Source organism: Lepidochelys olivacea, assembly GCF_965140295.1.
Source record: "Lepidochelys olivacea isolate rLepOli2 genome assembly, chromosome: 2".
Classification (NCBI taxonomy): domain Eukaryota; kingdom Metazoa; phylum Chordata; order Testudines; family Cheloniidae; genus Lepidochelys; species Lepidochelys olivacea.
The window spans coordinates 89,175,078-89,198,363 of NC_140412.1; the positions used below are offsets into that span (position 1 = coordinate 89,175,078).

At 43.6% G+C, this 23,286-nt stretch overlaps 1 protein-coding gene across 5 annotated transcripts in view; it reads left to right on the forward strand.

Moving 5' to 3' along the window:
* The first annotated feature begins 5,475 nt into the window (after window positions 1-5,475).
* The window catches only part of MTCL1 (microtubule crosslinking factor 1), a 174,117-nt gene continuing 156,306 nt past the window's right edge, over window positions 5,476-23,286 (forward strand). For all 5 annotated transcript variants that reach the window (XR_014710640.1, XM_084621872.1, XM_084621873.1 and 2 more), the window contains exon 1: window positions 5,476-6,678. Coding sequence is in view for 4 of the 5 variants with exons in the window: in XM_084621872.1 (XP_084477998.1) it covers window positions 5,680-6,678 (999 nt within the window). In the remaining variant the exon portion in view is untranslated. The remainder of the gene's footprint in view (window positions 6,679-23,286) is intronic.

Here is a 23,286-nt window from a genome sequence, read left to right on the forward strand (position 1 = left end):
TGTTTGCATTATTGTAGCTCCCAGGAAGTCCTAATCAAAGAGCGGGGCCTTTATGTGGTTGGCCTTGTACAAACAAGTAATAAAACACCCCCTGCTCCCGTGAAGTCAAGATATCAGTATAACTCCTTTAATCCAGGGGAAGGCCTAAAGTCACTGGGCCTTTGAATCTCTCAGGAACAGGGAGCAGTTTAGGAAAAGATTGAACAAAAACTGGATTAGAGAATTTTAGAAAATGTTAAACTTTCCTTTCTAGGCTACACACACATTATTATTATTATTTTTTAAATTTTATATTATGTTAGCACTCAGAGGTCTTTATTGGGATTGGTAGACTTTTGTGCTAGACAATACAATTGACCCGTGCCATGAAGAGTTTACAATCCATGAAGAACAGCAACATATAGAAGGTAGGTGATAGATTGTTTATCAATCTAATCTATCTCTCTATACATACACATCCACTTACTTTTTTTGTAAATATTAATGTTCTCCAACTAACTCTCAGCCTCGCTGGTTGATTTCTTGTGTTATGGCAGAACACACTGGCTGGTTGATTTCTTGTGTTATGGCAGAAGTGGATCCTTAATAAAGACTTGAAATAGGAGATGGTAGTAACTTTGGTTTCTATTACTAAAAGATGTACTGGCCGGGGGCAGAGTTTACATTTAGTTTTGTCTCATTATTATATATAATACAACATAACTCTAAACTTTTGTGCAATGGCTCCAGCTAAGGGATTAGGGAACCTTGCAACCCTGTGGTATCAAACAATATCTGGTGTGAATGGTCAGGTGTAAAATTCACTTTCCATTTTCACTTTTGTGAGTAAAACTGAAATCCTCAAGTGTCTGCATAAGCCAAGCACACAAAGAGCTCCAACACAGAAAACAAATTCATGGTTACATTTTTATGATTGTGTATTTGAATTACAGTGCCACCTAAAGGCCCCAGTCAGGATCAGGGCCCCATTATGCTAGGTGCTGTACAAGCATATAGTAAGAAAGTCCCAGCCCCAAAGCGTTTATAACCTAAGACAAAACAAATGGAGGGCCTGGGGGAAAAGAATAAGAGTGAACCTGATAGGAACACATAATTTCACAGATTTGCTTTGTGCATTATTAGCAAGTTTCAAGTAAAAAAATGGTTTGATATAATAAAACCTCTGATCTATGATATCCATAATCCTTACGGGGCATCTACCTAACCAACTACACATAGACAGATTTGAGTTGTATGCACCTAGCTCTAGTATTAGGATCTTACTCTTATTCACACTAAGGGCCATTTACACCACTCTGGCAATGTAAAGCCTTAAAGTGGGCATTGCATGCACAGCAGGGGAATCGGGATTAGGCCCTAATACTGGGATTAGGCCCTAATACTAGAGCTAGGCACACACCACAAAAATCTGCCAAATGTATTCAGCTAAGCAGGTGCTCAGTAAGGGATTACCGATATTGTATTTCTTGTTTATTTATGTAATAGACACCCACATTAAGCCCTTTGCACTGCCAGAGCAATTTAAACAGGTCTTGGTGTAAATGAAAAGTAGGCCTTTATTGTAATATCTGTCTGTTGCTTTGTTTCATTTATATATGCTTTCTGCTCCTTCCTTATTTTGTTTGAATAGTTTTGTAAACAAATCTCATTTTGTCACCCAGTTGATTTTCTGCTGCCTGTAAATAGAAGAGATAACTACCGGTAGTCCAATTTTACCCTTCTGTGACAGATGACGTTATTACAAGGCAAGCTGCACCTCTGTTCCCTTTCTGAGTGCACCCATCAGGCCTCATGTCTTTACCTCTCCTGGGGTGGAATTCTGCAAGTCTCACATTCTTAGAGTGGGCCCTGGGCTATAGTACTATTCTGTACGCTGGCAGCTGCAGCTCTTCTTTTCAGGAGTCTGTGACAGTACTGAATACAGTGACAAAAGAGCCTTCTGAAACCAAAGTATTGTTTATTTCCACAGTAGAAACTAAGCATTACAAGGAAAGGGATTTTAAAACAATAGTCCAGATATGTTTGGCTGGTGGAGGGATAGCTGAGTGGTTTGAGCATTGGCCTGTTAAAGCCAGGGTTGTGAGTTCAATCCTTAAGGGGGCCATTTAGGGATCTGGGGCAAAAATTGGGGATTGGTCCTGTTTTGAGCAGGGGGTTGGACTGGATGACTTTTGGAGGTCCCTTCCATGATATTCTATGATTCTAAAGGCTTACCAGCCCCTAATGGTAACCTAGACAGGCCTAACTTCTTCAGAGACCCCAGCAAGTCCTTTTCCTGTCCTGGGTTTCTCTTAACAAACGTAAGTGTTTGCAGAGAAGTGGCTTATCTCGAGCCATTCTTTTTCCTTCATGCTTGTTTTACCTAACATCACCCTATTACACTAAACCAATATATTCATACACTAAATAGTGCAATAACCAGGTCAACATATAGTATTCCTCAATTAGTGTAGAGCAGCTCCATTTCTGTCATGGGAGAGTTAATTAAAAACAGAGAAAGTGGAGGTGGAGAGGTATCATGGAGCTCCAGTCTGTGCTTAAAAAATAATGAAAAGCTGACTGGTGGTGGCAACGTATACAGAGCAAAGGAAACCCTTTGAGATCTGAGTGATGGGCAGATCCATCACTAGCAGCAGTTTTCATGATAATTAACATTACTTAAGTTGAGAGAGAACAATGCTATCTACATAACACTAAAATGTTAGAAGAAGAGAACAGGTACATTGTGTACATGTATCTCTCAAGTCATCCAACTGGTAAGTAATTATGTTAACAAGAAAGCAACAATACAGCTGCCTCTTAGAAAAGATTGATATATGTAATGATATGTTACAAAGACTACTGCAGTAAAGTAGTGCTATAAACTGTTCTGTTAAATAGAGGTCAAGCAGAGTCACTTCATGTTGCTCCTGCTGACACATGGCTATCTGGTGTGATTAGTAATCACTGAATGCTGATTTTATGTGCTAGAATAGAAGGGCTGGATTAAATCTAAAAACATGTTTTTGTTTTTTTAAAATACATTGTGTGAATTGTGATGCTTGCAAAATTAGCTGGCCTGATGTCTCTAGAGACCAGTCTTCTCTTTTTGTGTAGGACATGCACAGACAGGCAGCAGCAAGTGCAAACTTTGTCACACTGCTCAAAAATGCCTCCTAAGATGACTTAGAAGAAGTGCCTGCAGAGGAAAAAGCAGTCCATTTTTCTATAGCTGAGCCTCCAATGGTGACCCCAGCTGAGGAAATTGTAAGCAGAAAAAGAAGATAACGTTCTCAAGTAAAATATATTAATTATCTACCTCATATTAAGGGTCTGATCTAATGCCCATTGAAATAATTTAAAATACTCCCATTCACTTCAGTAAGTATTGGACTTGGTGGCCCTATTAGCAGAAGAGAGAAATTCACCCATGGACTTTCCATGATTTCCTCAGACCTTTAAATCAGGCCTTCTCCAAAGTGCTGTCCCCTTTATAGAGACTCTTCAGGCCCTTTTTTTAGATCTGAGCAAAAGCAACAACACAACCGAGCCAAAAGCAAAGCACAAACTGCTTTGGCTGCAGATAACCTCCAGTGGAATGGTAACAGTTTAAGACTGTCACTAAGCAAGCTCTCTATTCTAGAATTTAGCCACCCAAACATATATAAGACACCTTTATGGGGATTTACTGCAGGGGTGCCTGCAAATGGTTGTGGACACCAGTTTTATTACATACAGTACAATTCTGTTTTATATAGTCTTTCATAATCACATGCTTTACAAAATAATAGAATGTCTGTATAGGCACAGGCAACTCTTATATACTCAGCGATAGCTCATACATACTCTTGGCCATAAAAACCTCTTCTACTGAAAGAGTCAACTTCTCGCAGGATACCAGTTATCACAATTCTTTAATAAATAAAAGTGCCAAGCGGTCGTTAAAGCCATAAATCACCCCAGTTTCTTGAATATCTCATCCAGAGAATGGTACCAATACTGCAACACCCTCTCTACTGCACTGCAGCAGCAGATATAGATATAAATCAAAATTCTAGTGTGGTACTTGAACTCAGAGGCAGGTGCTATCCATTGGTCACTTGGCTAGTGTACATTGACTCTGCAAGGGAGGAGTGATTATCTGGCTCTCTTACATTGATTCAGCGGTGCCTGGTGGCTTCCACCTTTTTCAGTAATACATTGTATTTCTAATAATACAGAGTGAGAGTTTCAACAGTGCCAAAGAATGTTAAGCACTCAACTTCCAGTGACTTGAGAGCTGGACCACTAACTCCCATAGGCACTTTTGAAAGAGCCTTCTATTCAGAGCTTTACACCGAATTAATTAAGCCTCGCACCACCTTTGTTAGATAAGTATTTATTTATTATCTTCTTTTGACAGATGAGGACACTGAGCCAGGGTGAGTCAGCAGAAGAGACAGAAATCTCCTGACTCTCACTGCTGTGCTTTAACCACTAGATTGGGTGGGCCCCTTCTGTGCTTAACTCCCTCCTTCTTTTCATTTACTATGTAGATGCCTTCCAAATTTAACTACTACTGTTTTCTACCAATGTATCCAGCAGGCACCAAAGGGACTGTTCCATGCCTTTTTGATTTCAGCCAGCTACTTGCTTATCCTCTGGATAATTAGACCTGCTTGGGGGGTACTTTGTCTCTTCAGCAAAGATATAATGCCGATTGTTGTTGTTTTGTTGTGGCAAACCTATGGGGAAAGATTCTTTGCAAAGCAGTGAACGCTAACAAAAAGATGAAGTGAGCTGTAGCTCACGAAACCTTATACTCAAATAAATTTCTTAGTCTCTAAGGTGCCACACGTCCTCCTTTTCTTTTTGGGGATACAGACTAACAAGGCTGCTACTCTGTAACCTGAAACAGTACGTAGCCAATGGCTGAAGAATTAAATTCCCTCAAATCTGGGATTATTATAGGTAGTAACTGGTCCAGGAACCCTTATAAAAACGCATACAGGGAGTTCTAGGAAAAAGTGGTTTGCATAGAGCAGTTTGGCTCAGTGACAGAGGGAGGAGGATCATGCGCACAGACCGGGAAAGCGTCAGGACTGGAGAGACAGACAGCAGCGTTTGCAGTTTCTCTATTTCAGCAGCAGGAGGAAGGACCCTGAGAAGATTGGAGGGTGCAGGCGAGAGAGAAGGAGGGATGGGAATGAGATGGGGGTAGCCGCTGGAGTGTGATGAATGATGGTTTGTAAGCTAAGGGAAAAGAAGCGAAGGAACCTGGAAAATAGTCATTTGCATCGGACCAAAGGAAAAGCGAGTCGATTTTTCGGGCTGCAAAATAACTTGAGCTGCATCAAGCTGATCCAGAGAGAGGAGAGAGCGGCAGGAGGAGGAGGAGGCGGCTGCCACTAAGGGATTTGCCTTCATTTTATTGAAACAAGCCAGTGCCTAAAAGAGACAGACGAGGGTGGGGGCTGAGGAGGGGCAGCTGGGGGGTGGGGGGAGGAGGTCTAAAGAAGAAAAGTGTGAGGCTTGTGGTTGGGGAGAAGCAGAAGTGATGAGAGAACAAACGGCAAGGCTGGGGGAGGCTGCTCGTGCTGCTGCGCTCTGCCGGGAGGCTCACTGCCGCCGCTGCTGCGATTCCTGTGGGTGGGCAGGAGTAGAGAGCCTCAAGTGCCCGACACCCCCAGGGCTGCGGCTGCTTCTTCCTCTGCCTGGACCATGGAGACTTTAAATGGCACCAGCCCGAGTGATAACCTGAAGCAGCAGCAGGGCCACCACCACCCCCACGCTGAGAAGAAGAGACTGAACCGAGCCCCTTCCCCGGCCAGACCCTTCCTCAAGGATCTCCACGGCCGGGCGTCGTCTGCCAAGCCCCCGCCGGTGCCGCCCAAATCCCCCAGCCTCTCGGGCAAGCCGCAGCAGCCGGGCCCCCCGCCTCAATCCGCCGGGCTCCTGGCCACCCAGAGCCGCCTCTCCAGGCGCAGCGGCTCCCAGGGCGCAAAGGCAGCGGCACCAGCCGGGACGGGCGGCCGAGCGGGCAGCGCCAAAGCCTCCCTGTGGAGCAAGAAGGCGGCCCGAGGCCAGGAGCAGGGGGGCGGCAAGGCCGGGGCCAGGCAGGCCGGGGGGGAGCCGGGCCACCCGCCCGGCAAAGGCAGGAAGGGGAAGAGAGGCGCCCCCGCGCAGCACGGGGGGTCCCTGGCCCCGGCCGCTGAGCCCGGGCTGGGCAGCGGCCATGCGGCCGGGGCGGCTCCGGCCAGGCTCAGCCACACGGACAGCAGCTCCGACCTGTCCGACTGCCCCTCCGAGCCGCTCTCCGATGAGCAGCGACCGGCCCAGGCCGCCAGCAGCGACGCCGAGTCCGGCACCGGCTCCAGCGACCGGGAGCAGCTGCTTGCCCCGGACCGAGCGGGCACCCCGCTGCCCGGGGCCGGCCACCCGCTGGGCGCCCAGCCTTCCCCGGAGAGCCCCGCCGGCCAAGGGGTGACGCAGCCGGCTCCGCCCTGCAGCCCGCGGGCCGCCTCGCCCGCCCCCGCGGCGGGCAAAGGCGGCGCGCCCGAGGGAGAAGAGGCGAGCTGGGGGCGAGCCGCGGAGAAGGCGCCCGGCAGAGGGGACATGCGGCTGGGCAGCCAAGCGCCCGCCCCCTGCCAGCCGCCGGCGGCGGAGGAGGAGCTGCTGCGGGAGATCGAGGAGCTGCGCTCGGAAAATGACTATCTCAAGGTAAACAGCGCCTGTGCCTGGGCGAGGGGCCAGCGGGTGGGCGCATCCCTCCAGCCCAGGGAGGCGGTGGGCACCTTCCCCCTCCAGGGGCCTGGGGCTGAGCAGGTGTGGGTGGCTGGCTGGGGCTGGGGCTGGAGGGGTGAGGGTATGTGCGTGCATCGGGGGTAGATGGCAATTGCTGGGTGCTTTCCCGCTCCAGGTAAGTGGGGTGGGGGTTGTGCTCGTGGTGTAGAGGGGTCATGCTGGGGGATGTGTGGATGTCCGTTGCTGGGCACTTCCCCGTCAACCATTGGACAGTGCAGTAAAACTGGCACTTAGGGGCTATCCATAGTGGCTCTAACGGCTGCGATCCGTGGTCTCCAGTGCAAAGCATTGTAGTGGGCTGGGTGAAACTTTTTGGAAGTAGTGGGGTGTTGAAGGCTATGTTTTGATTCTCAAAAAATGTAGTCTTCCATCAAAGGTCTGCTGTATTGGGATTTCTGCTGAAAGGAATCCAGCACATTTCTCCAAGCCAGTGTGCTGCAATAGAAACAATAAGGGTTGGATTCTTTAATTAAAATGCAGTAATTGTGTTAGTCTGAATTGAGAAGCTATTTTTCTGAAACCGAACTAAAGTGAGCATCTCTTGGGAGTAAATCACCCACCAAAATCAATGTTCCAATTTTACATGTTATATTCACCAAAGCCGTGTAAAATAAATATGGACACACAGTATAAGTACATGAGCATGTGACCTTTTGACAGCAGTGTGAAGATCTAGTGCCATGGCAAAGCTAAAAAGGGCAGATAAGGAACTAATGGAGGAGGAGTGGTAGATACGCTGGAGGGTAGGGGTAGGATATAGAGGGACCTAGACAAATTGGAGGATTGGGCCAAAAGAAATCTGATGAGGTTCAACAAGAACAAGTGCAGAGTCCTGCACTTAGGACTGAAGAATCCAATGCACCGCTACAGACTAGGGACTGAATGGCTCGGCAGCCGTTCTGCAGAAAAGGACGTAGGGGTTACAGTGGACGAGAAGTTGGATATGAGTCAATAGTGTGCCCTTGTTGCCAAGAAGGCCAATGGCATTTTGGGATGTATAAGTAGGGGCATTGCCAGCAGATTGAGGGACGTGATTGTTCCCCTCTATTCGACATTGGTGAGGCCTCATCTGGAGTACTGTGTCCAGTTTTGGGCCCCACACTACAAGAAGGATGTGGAAAAATTGGAAAGAGTCCAGCAGAGGGCAACAAAAATGATTAGGGGACTGGAACACATGACTTATGAGGAGAGGCTGAGGGAACTGGGGATGTTTACTCTTCAGAAGAGAAGAATGAGGGGGGATTTGATAGCTGCTTTCAACTACCTGAAAGGGGGTTCCAAAGAGGATGGATCTAGACTGTTCTCAGTGGTAGCAGATGACAGAACAAGGAGTAATGGTCTCAAGTTGCAGTGGGGGAGATTTGGGTTGGATATTAGGAAAAACTTTTTCACTAGGAGGGTAGTGAAAATAAACACTGGAATGTGTTACCTAGGGAGGTGGTGGAATCTCCTTCCCTAGAAGTTTTTAAGGTCAGGCTTGACAAAGCCCTGACTGGGATGATTTAGTCGGGAATCAGTCCTGCTTTGAGCAGGGGGTTGGACTAGATGACCTCCTGAGGTCCCTTCCAATCCTGATATTCTATGTTTCTCTATAAAAGCCTGTTTTGTGGAATTTCTGGATGCATATAAATCTAGTGCAGTGTGCACTGTAAGGCTGTTATGCTTAGCTGGTGTGTGATATTTCAACAATCCCTAAACTTTCTTTCTATCCAAAGCATTATGCTTTCTCTGTTGAATACACAGGAAATATCTTCCACTGTTTAGCTTTTCTTAAACTTTTTTCTCTTTCATTTGAAATGGAAACAATGACTTAGTGTTATACTGTCCATTGTTATATTACTTTATTACAGCAAACCCAAGTCATTAATTGTGAAGTACTAACAGGTTCTGGCTGAGGTCAAGATCAACAACTAAAGGAATATTTACACTATTATCCTAGTGTAAAAATATACTTTTCTGTGTTAATTCTGCCCCCTCTCATTTATGTATTAATTCTACCCCCTCTATTTGGGAATGCTACCAGTTGAACTGATCCCCTGGAACCTTTAACTGGACATGTACATATGTATGATCTTTTGGTATGGCAAAGAGACTACATTCATAAAGATCTATAAATAAAATAAACTGAGCTAATTGTACAGTATGTGTGGTTACCCACTGCTTCTGGTGGATACGATCTTTGTTCTCTGGTTTTGCAAAAGCCTCATCCTGTAGGCTTTACTCAAACAAAACTCCCATTGAAGCCAGTAGGAGTTTTATCTGAGTAAGGACTGCACCAGAACAGGGCCCAAGGAACAGGTGAATTGGGTAACCCTGAGGGAGAGAAGGATGATACATTGGCAGAAAGAGGGACAAGGATTATGAAACTCTAGTGATTTGACTAAGGACAAACCTACACTTAAAACACTGCATTAGTGCAACTGCACTGATGCACTTACACTGCTGTAGTGCTTTAATGAAGACACTATATGCCGACAGGAGAGCTCTCTCCCATTGTCATAGTTAATCCACCTCCCTGAATGGCGGTAGCTATATCAATGGGAGAAGTCCTCCCGCCAACATAGCACTATCTACATGTGGTTAGGTTGATATAATGACATTGCTCGGAGGTATGGATTTTTCGCACTACTGAGTGACATGGCTATACTGATATAGGTCTGTAGTGTAGACCAGACCTAAGATATCGGAAACAATGTTCATCATAGCAAAGAATTAACAACAGGGTGCCTCAAGGTTCTGTAGGTCCAGTGTTGCTCATGATTTGGAAAGGGGAGAGAGCATTGACGTAGGAAAACTTGCAATTGATACAAATTTGTTTAGAAAAGGAGTACTTGTGGCACCTTAGAGACTAACAAATTTATTTGAGCATAAGCTTTCACGAGCTACGTGAGCTGTAGCTCATGAAAGCTCAAATAATTTTTTTTTTTTTTTTATTTTTGGTCAGATTTTTGGTCTCCTTGTCTCATAACACAAGAATGGAGGGCAGGGACATTCAATTAAATTGAAAGGTGGAACATTCAGAACCAATACAAGGAAATACTTTTTCATGTAACAAGTAATTAACTCTGGAATTCATTGTCATGGGATGTCTTTGAAACCAAAATCCAATTATATGAAAAAAGGGAATTGGCCAATTATATGGATAACAAGGATATCCAAAGTTAATACTAAGAAATTCTGGAAAATATATTAAACTTCATGCTTCAGAGTTTAAAACAATCTGTAACTATTAAGGATTAGGAGGAGATTTAATGTGGGAGGGCAGATTATCACACAACTGCTTATTGTGAAGTTTTTTGCACCTTCCTCTGAAGCATCTGGTGCTGGCCATTGTCAGAGACGGGAGACTGGATGAGACAGACCATCGATCTGGTCCAGTGAGGCAATTCCTGTGTTAAAGAAATCAGTTCAACATCATTTCAAACTTCCTCTGGGTTATAGTTCTAGTCTTCTGTGCTTCATTTTGAGTTATCACCTGCAGCAGTTGGGGTCCAACAGCTGCGTACTCTGCTTGACTTGAATGTTGACTTTTTAGCGTGTATTCATAAAAACATTTTCCCATTCTAAAAATCAGAACCACACCATTGTACATGTGGTCAGCTAGGTTTTGGTTTTTTTTACCATTACATACATATAATTTGCTTAAAATTCTCCTTTCCCTTGTGATACGGAGGCTAGCTTTTTTTTCTGCTTTAATGGAAGGTGGTTTAAAGAATAATGGGTAAACTGTCAGCCATAGATGAACAAATGATGAGATAAATCCCAAAAGATACCATTAATTTGTTGAGCATGTTCATTTGCTGAATTCTCTTGTGTGTAGTCCAGAAGGCAAGGCCAGCCATCACTATCCGCTCACCCGTTTCCCTCCTACCAGCTGGGACATGGCAGTTGGTGCAGATAATTTGAAGGAACGTTTTGGGTGCTAATCTGATATGCAGTATATATTCTTACAAAAAAGCTTCAGATCATGGTATTGTTTTAGTCAGTTTTATTATAATGCTAAATATTAATGGAAATTAAAAATAATTGAATCAACAAACAGAATTATTTACTTCTATTTATATTTTTAAAATGCCTTCTCTTTTTCCCCTCCAGTATGCTGTGCACAAGCGTTTGCTGAGTAAGGTGCTGGTCCTGCAAAGAGGAAAGCATGTGCTTAACTGGACACACAGTGGGCCAGATCTTCAGTTTAGCTGTGCCAGTTTATACCAGCTGAGGATCTGGCCCCAGGAGTACCCTACTACAGCATGTAAAGCTAAGCCTGTGTGTAAATCTTTGCAGGACAAAGATCTAGCTGCATAATCTCACTGCTGTAACCCCCATCTTTTACCTCTTCCCCATCCTTTGAACTATGTCTAAAAGTTCTTCAGGTCATCTTTGTTCTATTCTTAGAGCTTGTCTACACGGCGGGGTTATGTGCTCAAGAAGTGCGTGATTTCTAAAACACACTAACGTGTTGTGCAATAATTGGTGCATGTAGAGCCTGCTGTTACACACTAAAAGTTCCCTAAGTATACATTAACTTACTGCTGTTTCAAACAGCACTGCATTAAAGCACACTAGGGAACCTTTAGTGCGCACCAGTGAGGTCTACATGGACTAATTAATGCGCAACATGTTAGTGCACATTAGAAACTACCCCCCCTCACCCTTCAGGAGAGTACCTTACTTCACCATGTAGGCAAGCCCTAAGTTATCTGTCAGACTTCTGAGTATTCTAAACCAGTAAATAATAATAATTAGAAAAATTATCTAGAATACCAGTTTTTAAAATTACCAATGTAAAAACACACAAAACCAGGAACCTTATATTTCATTATTTCTTCAATGTATTAGCCTTCACATAAGCATCTCAAGAAGTGTAAACTGTAAGATTAAAAAAGGCGGATTTTTGTCTTGTATTTTAAATAAAGTTAGATCTCAAGCAAATCAATTCCTTTGAAATCAGACTAGTTTATTTTACCAACAAGCCAGAGGACCTGGTTTAAAATCCATAGTATACCAGGACATCACCATCCAGTTCTTATATTGTGATGGAATTTCATAATTGACTCATTTTCATGTGTTTTAGCAAGCCTCTTTGCCTAGGTAGTTTTATTTAATCTATACAGAAAGAATGGAACCTTCCAATAGCGTACAAAAGGTAACATGTTATTTTCTGAGGCAAAGTTGTCACATCCGCTGTGAAATGTCACGACTGCTGAGACAGTGAAACCACAAAGCATTCAGACAGAAGGAGAATAAAAGCTAAGAGAACAAATTTTAATAAATGAATAAGCCCTAGAAGAAGCTAAGCTTCAAATGTACCTAAATGTTTTTAAATCAACCTTGTTTAGAATATTAAAGTGATACATATGTAAGTTATTACTACTTTTCAGGTTTACTTTGCAGACTGCAGTCCATGGAAGAGGATAAATGATATACTAGTCCTGGGGGAGAGAGAGAGAGAGAGAAAACTCACTAAGGGCTTGATCTGGTGCTCTTTGAAATCAGTGATGCAAGATTGGACCTTAAAGGGTTTTCTCTTGCTCCCTTTCGCATCAGTAAGAGTTTTACCACTGGCTTAGTGGCACCAGTATCAAGGCCCAAATTTTAGTAATTCAAAATTTCCGTGCTTACTCTTGACATCAGATTAATTCAAATCAAATGAATTAAGGAAATGCTTATTTTAAGTAAAGAAATTTATTGGAAATAGTGATAACTTTAAATAATAGATTTTGCTATTCAGAAATAAAGGTGGACCTTTTAATATTTATCTTGATAAAAGATGTTGCTTTACAAATCCTCCCATCTTAAGTACTTTGCATGCTTCACGAACAGTGTATGCAAAAAGGTCCTGAGCAAAACTTGAGCACTTACTACAGTCATTAAAGTGCAACTAGTGCTTTCTCACATATACAGTATTGGGTAATTTCACTGTGTATCCAGTAGCATAAATTGAAAATGTCATGAATGTTGCTACACTGTAGGCTAGCAGAAACTGTTCTCACAAACAGCATATCCCCTAAAATAGCACTTAAATTCGTAGATGAATGTCTTGCTTTATCTTTCTTACTGTTTCTTAGCAGTGAAGCAGTGACTCATGCTGTCTTTCGTTGGAAAAGGGGATATTCCTGGGTGGGAATATTAATTTTTGTTAAAAATTACAATACGTATGACATAGTTATGCTATGCTTCACAACTTTCAGCTTCTTTTACATTGTAACCCTTCTCAATTCAATGCTTCTGGATCATGTGTTTGAAAATGACATACAAAGGTGTTTGGATCAATATACTGCACATGGACTATATTGTAGTTTCATTCAATGACCTACAGTAACTTGGTGTGTGTCGTAGGATTTCTATATGGCAAGAATGATCAGAACTGATGTGACTATTTTTTCATTTAGCAAGGGTTACAAAGGTTAGTAAAGAAAAAGTTATTGTGGTCTTTCTTTGACATGCCCCTTTCCACACCTAATATGCATTAGTCATGTGGAAGAATAGAGGTAATAACCCTAGGCATCAAAATAATGTAAATCATTTCAGACACAGGGTCAGTCAGCTGTTAGAATGAAATGTCAGTTTGGTAAACAATGGCAGTAGGTCCATGTGCCTTGTTAGCCACAGCTGTGGCTCTGCTGAAAACATTTAATTGTCCAGGGGGCAGAAGAGTGGATTATTTGTATAATGTGATAGACAATAGTTTCTGTCTGTAGGTTTTAGTAGATTATAGTAACATTGCACTAGCCAGATGACTACTCCAACTGTTCAAATGGTAGCAGCTAAGGAAATGTACTGAAACAGTAATAGCTCTGATTATTTGAATAAAATACATAAACTGCATAAACATAAACAAATGCTTAATTCTGCTTTCTGTTTTCCACTGTGGAAAAGCAAAACTTCCCTAAAATCACAGGTATTAATCATGTTAGAATTGTCAGAATTCTAAAATTGTTTTGTGCAACCAACATACAGGATGATAATGTAATACTGCTTGCTCACAACTGATATCAACATTTGAGGATCAATTTAGGAATTTTAAACTGGCTTGACAATTTGACAGCTGAATAATAATTTGAGGCATGCAGGGAACTTGCAGGTCATTGGCACATTTTGAAAAAGGCAAAAGTACTATTGTTTGATTAAATCAAAAACAATCTTCTTGCGGCATATTCATCTCTAGTTTCAGAGTAGCAGCCGTGTTAGTCTGTATTCGCAAAAAGAAAAGGAGTACTAGTGGCACCTTAGAGACTAACCAATTTATTTGAGCATAAGCTTTCGTGAGCTACGGCTCACTTCATCGGATGCATTCAGTGGACAGTACAGTGAGGAGTTTTATATACACACAGAACATGAAAAAATGGGTGTTATCATACACACTGTAAGGAGAGTGATCACTTAATATGAGCTATTACCAGCAAGAGAGCGGGGGGTGGGGGAAGAAAACCTTTTGTAGTGATAATCAAGGTGGGTCATTTCCAGCAGTTAACAGGAACGTCTGAGGAACAGTGGGGGGTGGGAATAAACATAGGGAAATAGTTTTACTTTGTATAATTGTACATACTCTCCCAGTCTCTATTCAAGCCTAAGTTAATTGTATCCAGTTTGCAAATTAATTCCAATTCAGCAGTCTCTCGTTAGAGTCTGTTTTTGAAGTCTTTTTGTTGTAATATTGCGATCTCTAGGTCTGTAATCGCGTGACCAAGGAGACTGAAGTGTTCTCCGACTGGTTTTTGAATGTTATAATTCTTGATGTTTGATTTGTGTCCATTTATTCTTTTACGTAGAGACTGTCCAGTTTGGCCAATGTACATGGCAGAGGGGCATTGCTGGCACATGATTGCATATATCACATTGGCAGACGTGCAGGTGAAAGAGCCTCTGATCGTGTGGCTGATGTGATTAGGTCCTATGATGGTGTCCCCTGAATAGATATGTGGACACAATTGGCAACGGACTTTGTTGCAAGGATAGGTTCCTGGGTTAGTGGTTCTGTTGTGTGATGTGTGGTTGCTGGTGAGTATTTGCTTCAGGTTGGGGGGCTGTCTGTAAGCAAGGACTGACCTGTCTCCCAAGATTTGTAAGAGTGATGGGTCGTCCTTCAGGATAGATTGTAGATCCTTGATGATGCGTTGGAGAGGTTTTAGTTGGGGGCTGAAGGTAATGGCTAGTGGCGTTCTGTTATTATCTTTGTTGGGCCTGTCTTGTAGTAGGTGACTTCTGGGTACTCTTCTGGCTCTGTCAATTTGTTTCTTCACTTCAGCAGGTGGGTATTGTAGTTGTAAGAATGCTTGATAGAGATCTTGTAGGTGTTTGTCTCTGTCTGAGCAAATGTAGTTGTATCGTAGAGGTTCGCTGTAGACAATGGATCGTGTGGTGTGGCCTGGGTGAAAGCTGGAGGCATGTAGGTAGGAATAGCGGTCAGTACGTTTCCGGTATTGGGTGGTGTTTATGTGGCCATCACTTATTAGCACCGTAGTGTCCAGGAAGTGGATCCCTTGTGTGGACTGGAGCAGGCTGAGGTTGATGGTGGGATGGAAATTGTTGAAATCATGTTGGAATTCCTCAAGGGCTTCTTTTCCACTGGTCCAGATGATGAAGATGTCATCAATATAGCGCAAGTAGAGTAGGGGCATTAGGGGATGAGGGCTGAGGAAGCGTTGTTCTAAGTCAGCCATAAAAATGTTGGCATACTGTGGGGCTATGCGGGTACCCATAGCAGTGCCGCTGATTTGAAGGTATACATTGTCCCCAAATGTGAAATAGTTATGGGTGAGGACAAAGTCACAACGTTCAGCCACCAGGTTTGCTGTGACATTATCGGGGATACTGTTCTTGACTGCTTGTAGTCCATCTTTGTGTGGAATGTTGGTGTAGAAGCTTCTACATCCATAGTGGCCAGGATGGTGTTTTCAGGAAGATCACTGATGGATTGTAGTTTCCTCAGGAAGTCAGTGGTGTCTTGAACTTAGCTGGGAGTGCTGGTAGTGTAGGGCCTGAGGAGGGAGTCTACATAGCCAGACAATCCTGCTGTCAGGGTGCCAATGCCTGAGATGATGGGGCATCCAGGATTTCCAGGTTTATGGATCTTGGGTAGCAGATAGAATACCCCAGGTCAGGGTTCCAGGGGTGTGTCTGTGCGGATTTGTTCTTGTGCTTTTTCAGGGAGAAAAAATATCTTTTATTGGAGCAACTTCTGTTGGTGGAAGGTACAAGCTTTTGAGCTACACAGGTCTGCGGAAGGAAGCAGAATTTCTGAGCTAAAAAATGCAAGTTGGGACAGATTTGTAAGCAGAAGGGGTAACCCATATTGGAGGCAGTTACCTGAAATAAATTGGGAATTGGGGGTTAGATTGTTATGCATAAAGGGTTTGAAGTGTGCAGTTAAGGGTAGCAGGCAATGTGATGTGTTACAAATTGTTGTAATGAGCCATAATACCAATGCCCCTGATAAGTCCGTGGTTTTTAGGTGTCAAGCCGAGTTATGAATTTAAGTTCCCAGGCCTGCCTTTTGAAGGTGTACAGATTTCCTTTGAGGACAAGTATTGAAAGATCAGATGCTGTATAGTGTGATCGCTTTGTGAAAAGGTATCTGCCCAGGTGATATGGTGTTTTTGTCTTTTATCATTTTCCTGTGTGAGTTCATTCAAGAGTGTAGTGATTACTTGTGTAGCTCAAAAGCTTGTACCTTCCACCAACAGAAGTTGCTCCAGTAAAAGTCCTTTGGCTTGCACCCATCTCAATGGCCAACCACAACCCCAAAGTCTAGCCCCTCACCTCAGGGGCAAGTTGCAGTCTGTCTAAGCCACACTCCTCTGTGGCCAGGTGCAGTGTAAGGGGGAAGGGGGGGACACAGGCCCACCCGCTACTCTGGGTCCCAGCCCAGGGACCCTCTAGTGGCCGCCTCTCTCTGCCCTCCTTCGCTCCCATCTTGTCCGTCTATCTTCCCTGGGCCTTAACTCAACTACCTTGTCTCAACCTACATAATGACATTATGAGATACTTAAAGTATGAAAATGGGCATGACATAAAATTGAAACTCATGAATCTTTTAAAATTTTGGCATTTATCAGGGACTATCTAGAACTTGTGCAGTTAATGCTGTCTTTTTTCACTGATTTAATATATAACCTCCTAATTCCAGAACAAATATTGTCATACATTATAAGAGTAAATTGTGTTCCATTTTGTTGGATATTTAAAAAGTTGCTTGTATGTTTTTCAATGTGCAAAATTAGTAGAGCTGATGATTAATCGCAGTTAACTCACGTGATTAACTCAAAAAGATAATCACGATTAAAAAAATAATCATGATTAATTGCAGTTTTAACTGCACTGTTAAACAATAGAATACCAATTGAAATTTATTAAATATTTTTGGACATTTTTCTACATCTTCAAATATACTGATTTCAGTTACTACACAGAATACAAAGCATACAGTGCTCACTTTATATTATTGTATTAGATAACAAATATTTGCACTGTAAAATGATAAACAAAAGAAATAGTATTTTTCAATTCACCTCATACAAGCACTGTAGTGCAATTTCTTTATCGTGAAAGTGCAAGTTATAAATGTTGATTTTTATTTGTTGTATAACTGCACTCAAAACCAAAACAATGTAAAACTTTAGAGCCTACAAGTCTACTCAGTTCTACTTCTTGTTCAGCCAATCACTAAGACAAACTAGTTTGTTTACATTTATGGGAGATAAGGCTGCCCGCTTCTTATTTATAATGTCACCTGAAAGTGAGAAAAGGCGTTCGCATGGTCCTTTTGTAGCCGGCATTGCAAGGTACTTATATGTCAGATATGCTAAACAAGTGGTCTCTAAACTTTTTAAGCACAAGATCACTTTTTGAATTTAAGTGCAACCCAGGATCTACCCTGCCCCAAGGGCCTATCCCTTCCTCGAGGTCCCAACCCGCTCACTCCATCCTCTCTCCCTCTGTCACTCACTCTCCCATACCCTCACTCAGTTTTCCTGGGCTGGGGAAGGGGGTTGGAATCCGGGAGGGGGTGTGGGCTCTGGACTGGGGCTGAGGGGTTCAGAGTTTGAAAGCCTGAGCCTGGGGCAGGGGGTTGGGGTGCAGGAGGGGGTGTGGGTGTTGGAGGGGGCTTAGTGCTGGGGCAGGGGATTGGAGTGCAGACTTCTGCCAGAGGGAGTTATCCTGGGTGGCGGCACAGTGGGGCTAAGGCAGGCTTCCTGCCTCTCCTGGCCTCACACCGCTTCCGAAAGCTACTGGCATGTCCCTGCAGCCCCTGGGTTAGGCACGTGGCTCCGCGTGCTGCCCCTCCCTGCAGGCACCGACCCCGCAGCTCCCATTGGCCGCAGTTCCCAGTTCCCGGCCAATGGCACTGCCGGGGCAGTGCCTACAGGCAGGAGCAGTGTGCGGAGACCCCGTCCTCCACCACACAGGGACATGCTGGCTACTTCCAGGAGCGGCGCAGGGCCAGGGCAGGCAGGGAGCCTGCCTTAGCCTTGCTGCACCACCGAACTGTTAGTGGCCGGAGACTGCGATCGACTGGCAGAGGCTCTGTGACTGTCTACCGGTTGGTGACCACTGTGCTAACATTTGTATGTCCCTTCATTCTTCGGTTACCATTCCAGAGGACATGCTTCCATGCTGATGACGCTTGTTAAAAAATAATGCATTAATTAAATTTGTGACTGAACTCCTTGGCAGAGAATTGTATGTCTCCTGCTCTGTTTTACTTGCATTCTGCCATATATTTCATGTTATAGCAATCTCAGATGATGACCCAGCACATGTTGTTCATTTTAAGAACACTTTCACAGCAGATTTGACAAAATGTAAAGAAGGAACGAATGTGAGATTTCTAAAGATAGCTACAGCACTCAACCCAAGGTTTAAGAATCTGAATTGCCTTCCAAAATCAGAGAGGGACGAGGTGTGGAGCATGCTGTCAGAAGTTTTAAAAGTCCAATGCAGAAACTACAGAACCCAAACTACCAAAAAGAAAATCAACCTTCTGTTGGCGGCATCTGACTCAGATGATGAAAATGAACATGCATAAATCCGCACTGCTTTGAATCATTATCAAGCAGTACCCGTATCAGGATGGACACATGTTCTCTGTGGTTGAAGCATGACAGGTGACATTGCAAACAAGAAGTGGGCAGTATTATCTCCTTCAAATGTAAACAAACTGCCTTACGTTGACCTAACTGTGTTGTTTAGACAGGCCATAGTTTCACAGAAGGAGAGGTAACCTCTGGGGGTATGTCTATACTTCAAAGAAAAACACGTGGCACCAAGTTTCAGAGTCCAGGTCAGTTGACTCAGGCTTGTGAGGTTTGGGCTGTGGGCCAAAAATAGCAGTGTAGACTTTCCTGCTTAGGCTGAAACCTGCGCTCTGAGACTCTTCCTCCCTCACCAAGTTTCAGAGTCTGGGCTCTAGCCCGAGTGGGAATGTCTGCATTGCTATTTTTAGCTCTGCAGCTTGAGCCCCATGAACCTGAGTTAATTGACCTGGATTCTGAGACTATGCCATGGATTTTTTTTTTCAGGGTAGACATACCCAAAGACTACCAAGTCTGGAAAACTTGCAGAGTTTTCACTGAGGCGCTTTGGGCCTGGATAAACTTTTATCCTCTAGGAACAGAATAATAAATGTGAGAATGATCAGATACTTGTAAGTAGATAATCAAAGTGTAAGAAAGAGTAAATGAAGTTCTTGGCTTAAAAAGTTGTGCCTGAGTGGCTACACTCAGAAAAGTTCAATTACTGAATCTTTGGCTTCCTGAGTTTGTTGCTACTAAATTATCTTTATTTGTTCGAGAATGAGAAGACTATATTGTCATACATTGTAAGCATAAATGACATTCCATTTGGCTGGATCTAAAAAAAAGTTGTTTGTATGTTTTCTAGTAAAAAATCTTTGCTTTATCTCCATTAATTCCATTTCTTTGTTTGTGTAACTAGACTGACATCTAGAAAGAAGAACTACTTAACTTTTCCCTAAGCAGTATTCTCTCTCTTCGAGGACTTCAGTGGGAGCAGAATCAGGCTCTTGTCCTCATGAAATGAGAGGAGACTCAAAGAGCTTAGCTTGTTAAGCCTAAATAAAAGAAGGCTGAGGGGAGAGATGATTACTCTCTGTAAATACACCACAGGGATAAATACCAGGGAGGGAGAGCAGTTATTTAAGTTAAGCGCCAATGTGGACACAAGAACAAATGGATATAAACTGGCTATCAACAAGCTTAGGTTTGAAATTAGATGAAGGTTTCTATCCATCAGAGGAGTGAAGTTCTGGAACAGCCTTCCAAGGGAAGCCGTGGGGGCAAAAATTCAAGACTGAACGTGTTAACTTTGTGGAGGAGATGTTCTGATGAGACTGCCTACAGTTGCATGTAGCTGATCTGCAACTGCTAGCAGCAAATATCTCCAGCAGCCAGTGATGGGACTCTAGATGGGGAGGGCTCTGTGTTACTACAGAGAATTCTTTCCCATGTGTCTGGCTGTTCGGTCTTGCCCACATGCTCAGTGTCTTACTGATCGCCATATTTGCGGTTTGGGAAGGAATTTTCTCCTGGTATGATTGGCAGAGATCCTGGGGTTTTTTTTCACCTTCTTCTGCGGCATGGGACACTTGCAGGTTTAAACTAGTGTAAATGGTGGATACTCTGTAACTTGAAGTCTTTAAATCATGATTTGAGGATTTCAGTAACTCAGTCAGAGGTTAGGGGTCTATTATAGGAGTGGGTGGGTGAGGTTCTGTGGCCTGCAATGTGCAGGAGGTCAGACTAGATCATTGGTCACCAATTGGTAGGTTGCAAGGAGCCTCTGAAAGTTGATCACGAACTCCAGCTGCTAAAAGTCTGTTGGTACAGCTGGGCTAAGGCAGGCTCCCTGCCTGCCCTGGCCCCGTGCCACTCCTGGAAGCGGCCAGCACATCCTTGCGGTCTCTGGGACGGGTGGACAGGGGGTCTCTGCGTGCTGCTCCTGCCTGCATCCACCACTCCCATTGGCCGGGAATGGGTAACTGCAGCCAATGGGAGCTGTGGGGGCGGTGCCTGCGGGGAGGGGCAGTGTGCGGAACCACGTGCCCCCCTCCCCAGAGGCCACAGGGACGTGCTGACCACCTCTGGGAGTGGCGTGGGGCCGGGGCAGGCAGGGAGCCTGCCTTAGCTCTGCTGCGCCACCACCTGGGAGCCCCCCAAAGTAAGCACCACCCGGTGGGAGCCCGCACCTGTCCCACACCCCAACCCCCTGTCCCAGCCCTGAGCCCCTCCAGAAGCCAGCAGCCCAAACCCCCTCATGCACTCCTGTACACCCTTCTGCACCCCAACACTGCCCCAGCGTGGAGCCCCCTCCTGCACCCCAACTCTCTCCCAGAGCCTGCATCCCTCACCCCCTCCTGCACCCCAATCCGCTGCCTCAGCCCAATGAAAGTGAGTGAGGGTGGGATAGAGTGAGCGACGGAGGGAGAGGGGAATGTAATGAGCAGGGTGGGGCCTCGGGGAAGGGGCAGGGCCTTGGGGAAAGTGTGGGGTAGATCCTGGGTTGCCCTTAAATTCAAAAAGTGATCTTGGGTGAAAAAGGTTGGAGACCATTAGACTAGATGATCATGATGCTCCCTTCAAACCGTAAAGTCTATGAGTCTGTGAGTCTTTCAGACATACAGAGAAGTAAAGATCATCATGCTCTCCACCTTGTCTTGCAATTGAAATGGCCACTTTGGGATATTGGAGCAGAGTGTATGTATATGTGTGTATATATATATTTTATATAAATAAAATAATAATCAGGTCCCTGTTTAAGTACAGGTCCATCCTCTCAGTAATATATTCTTTTATAAACCATATCATATCAGTTCCCTTTTACTAGATGAACAGACATTTCTTTTATGTATTTATTTGCTTTGACTTCTACTAAGTCCCCATTCCAAGCTCTCTATGCAATTTTACAAAATTAAAATATACTATATGAAAGTTCATATTCAGAACACACGTAAGAAGCAATATCCTAATAATGTTTGTTCACCCACAATAATAATGAAAACAATCCTTAATGAAGACATGGGTTGAATCCATCCGTCATTTCCAATTCTCTCTCAACCAGACTGAATCTTTTTCTTATGCTTCTAAGTTTGAGAGCTATTAAGGTTCTCCTGTGCTTATGCTTTAACATCAATGATGACTGACATGTTTTCCTCCACTGTGGCTTGATTAGTACATTTAAAAACCTGAGCCATTATAGTTTCAACTGCAATTTCCACTTCTCTGAGTCTTTTCTCCATGTCCGTTGTGAGGATTGCAAATTGTCACTCTTAGTATTCACATCATCTAAGAGGCTCCAGATAGAATTCTTTCAAGCCATATAACCAAACCTTCAGGCTAGTCACTCTGATACTGTTTTTATGCTTTGGGAGTTCCCCCTGAGAGGTCTGCGAGGCTGAAGTGTGCAGTGTAAAAAGGAGGCATCTTTCTCATTCTTGGCTGTGGGTGTTTATTTAGATGTGTTTCAGCACTGGTTTTCACTGAGCATTGACTCTGATGTATGCTATTTTATAGTATACTATGATCAGGCTTTAAAAAAGGGAGCCAATGTGCTGACACTCCATGGTTACACGCCTGCTCTCTTTAGCAACAGACTCTGCCCTTTAACACCACCTGAAACACTGTTAGTGCTTCTGAGCATCTTCAGAGAAGAATAAACTGTTACTGAACAATGTTTTCATTTACAATGGACAAACATGCATCTCTTCTGCATAGGCATACCTGCCTTTTTGCCACTGTTTTTGTTTCCTTCGTTAGGAGCAAGGTCAGACCCTTATTTTGGACCATGAAAGGGTAACCCCTTTCTCCATAAATTGTGTTGAGGTTCTCCGTCTCTCACACAGAATCTCCAAGTGCTATTGTGCAAAATCACATTCTGAAAACCACATCTGATGTTTGGAGCTGACTTTATATTTCAGAGTAATAGGACTTTGCACCAGCAGTTCCACTTTTTAGTATTTCAAATAGATTTTCCTGATTTTGTCACATGAAGATGTTCAGTCTATTCCTTTTTGCTTGGCTGGAGAGTTGCACATTGATACAAGCTCCAGAAAACATGAGTGGAACAATTCTTAGGCTGCCCAAGTAGCAGTGTCAGGGATAACAATATGTGCAGATTATGGCTATTTCCCCACAACATACTGTGAAACCAACAAGTTCCTTGGAGTACATATTGGCAGAGGCTATATTTAATTTTATCTATTTGTTCATATAGTATTCAGCACTAAATAAAGTACACAGTGAGGGTGAAGACTACTTTACTCATTCCCTTATGCGGTCAGAAAAGTTTGTGCCGTCATTTGAAATCTGCACTCAAATGCCTTGTAGTACAACTCTGAAACTCACCTATGTGCTGAAGAACAGCCCCTTTGCCATCAAAAAGATTAAGAGGGTGGGTTCTAGTACATTAAGAGGGTGATTTCTAGTTCATCCCCGAAGTTATATTTGAAATAAATGAAATCTTATAGATGTATAAAAGAGTCCAGAGGCAAGTATAACAAATGATGACAGG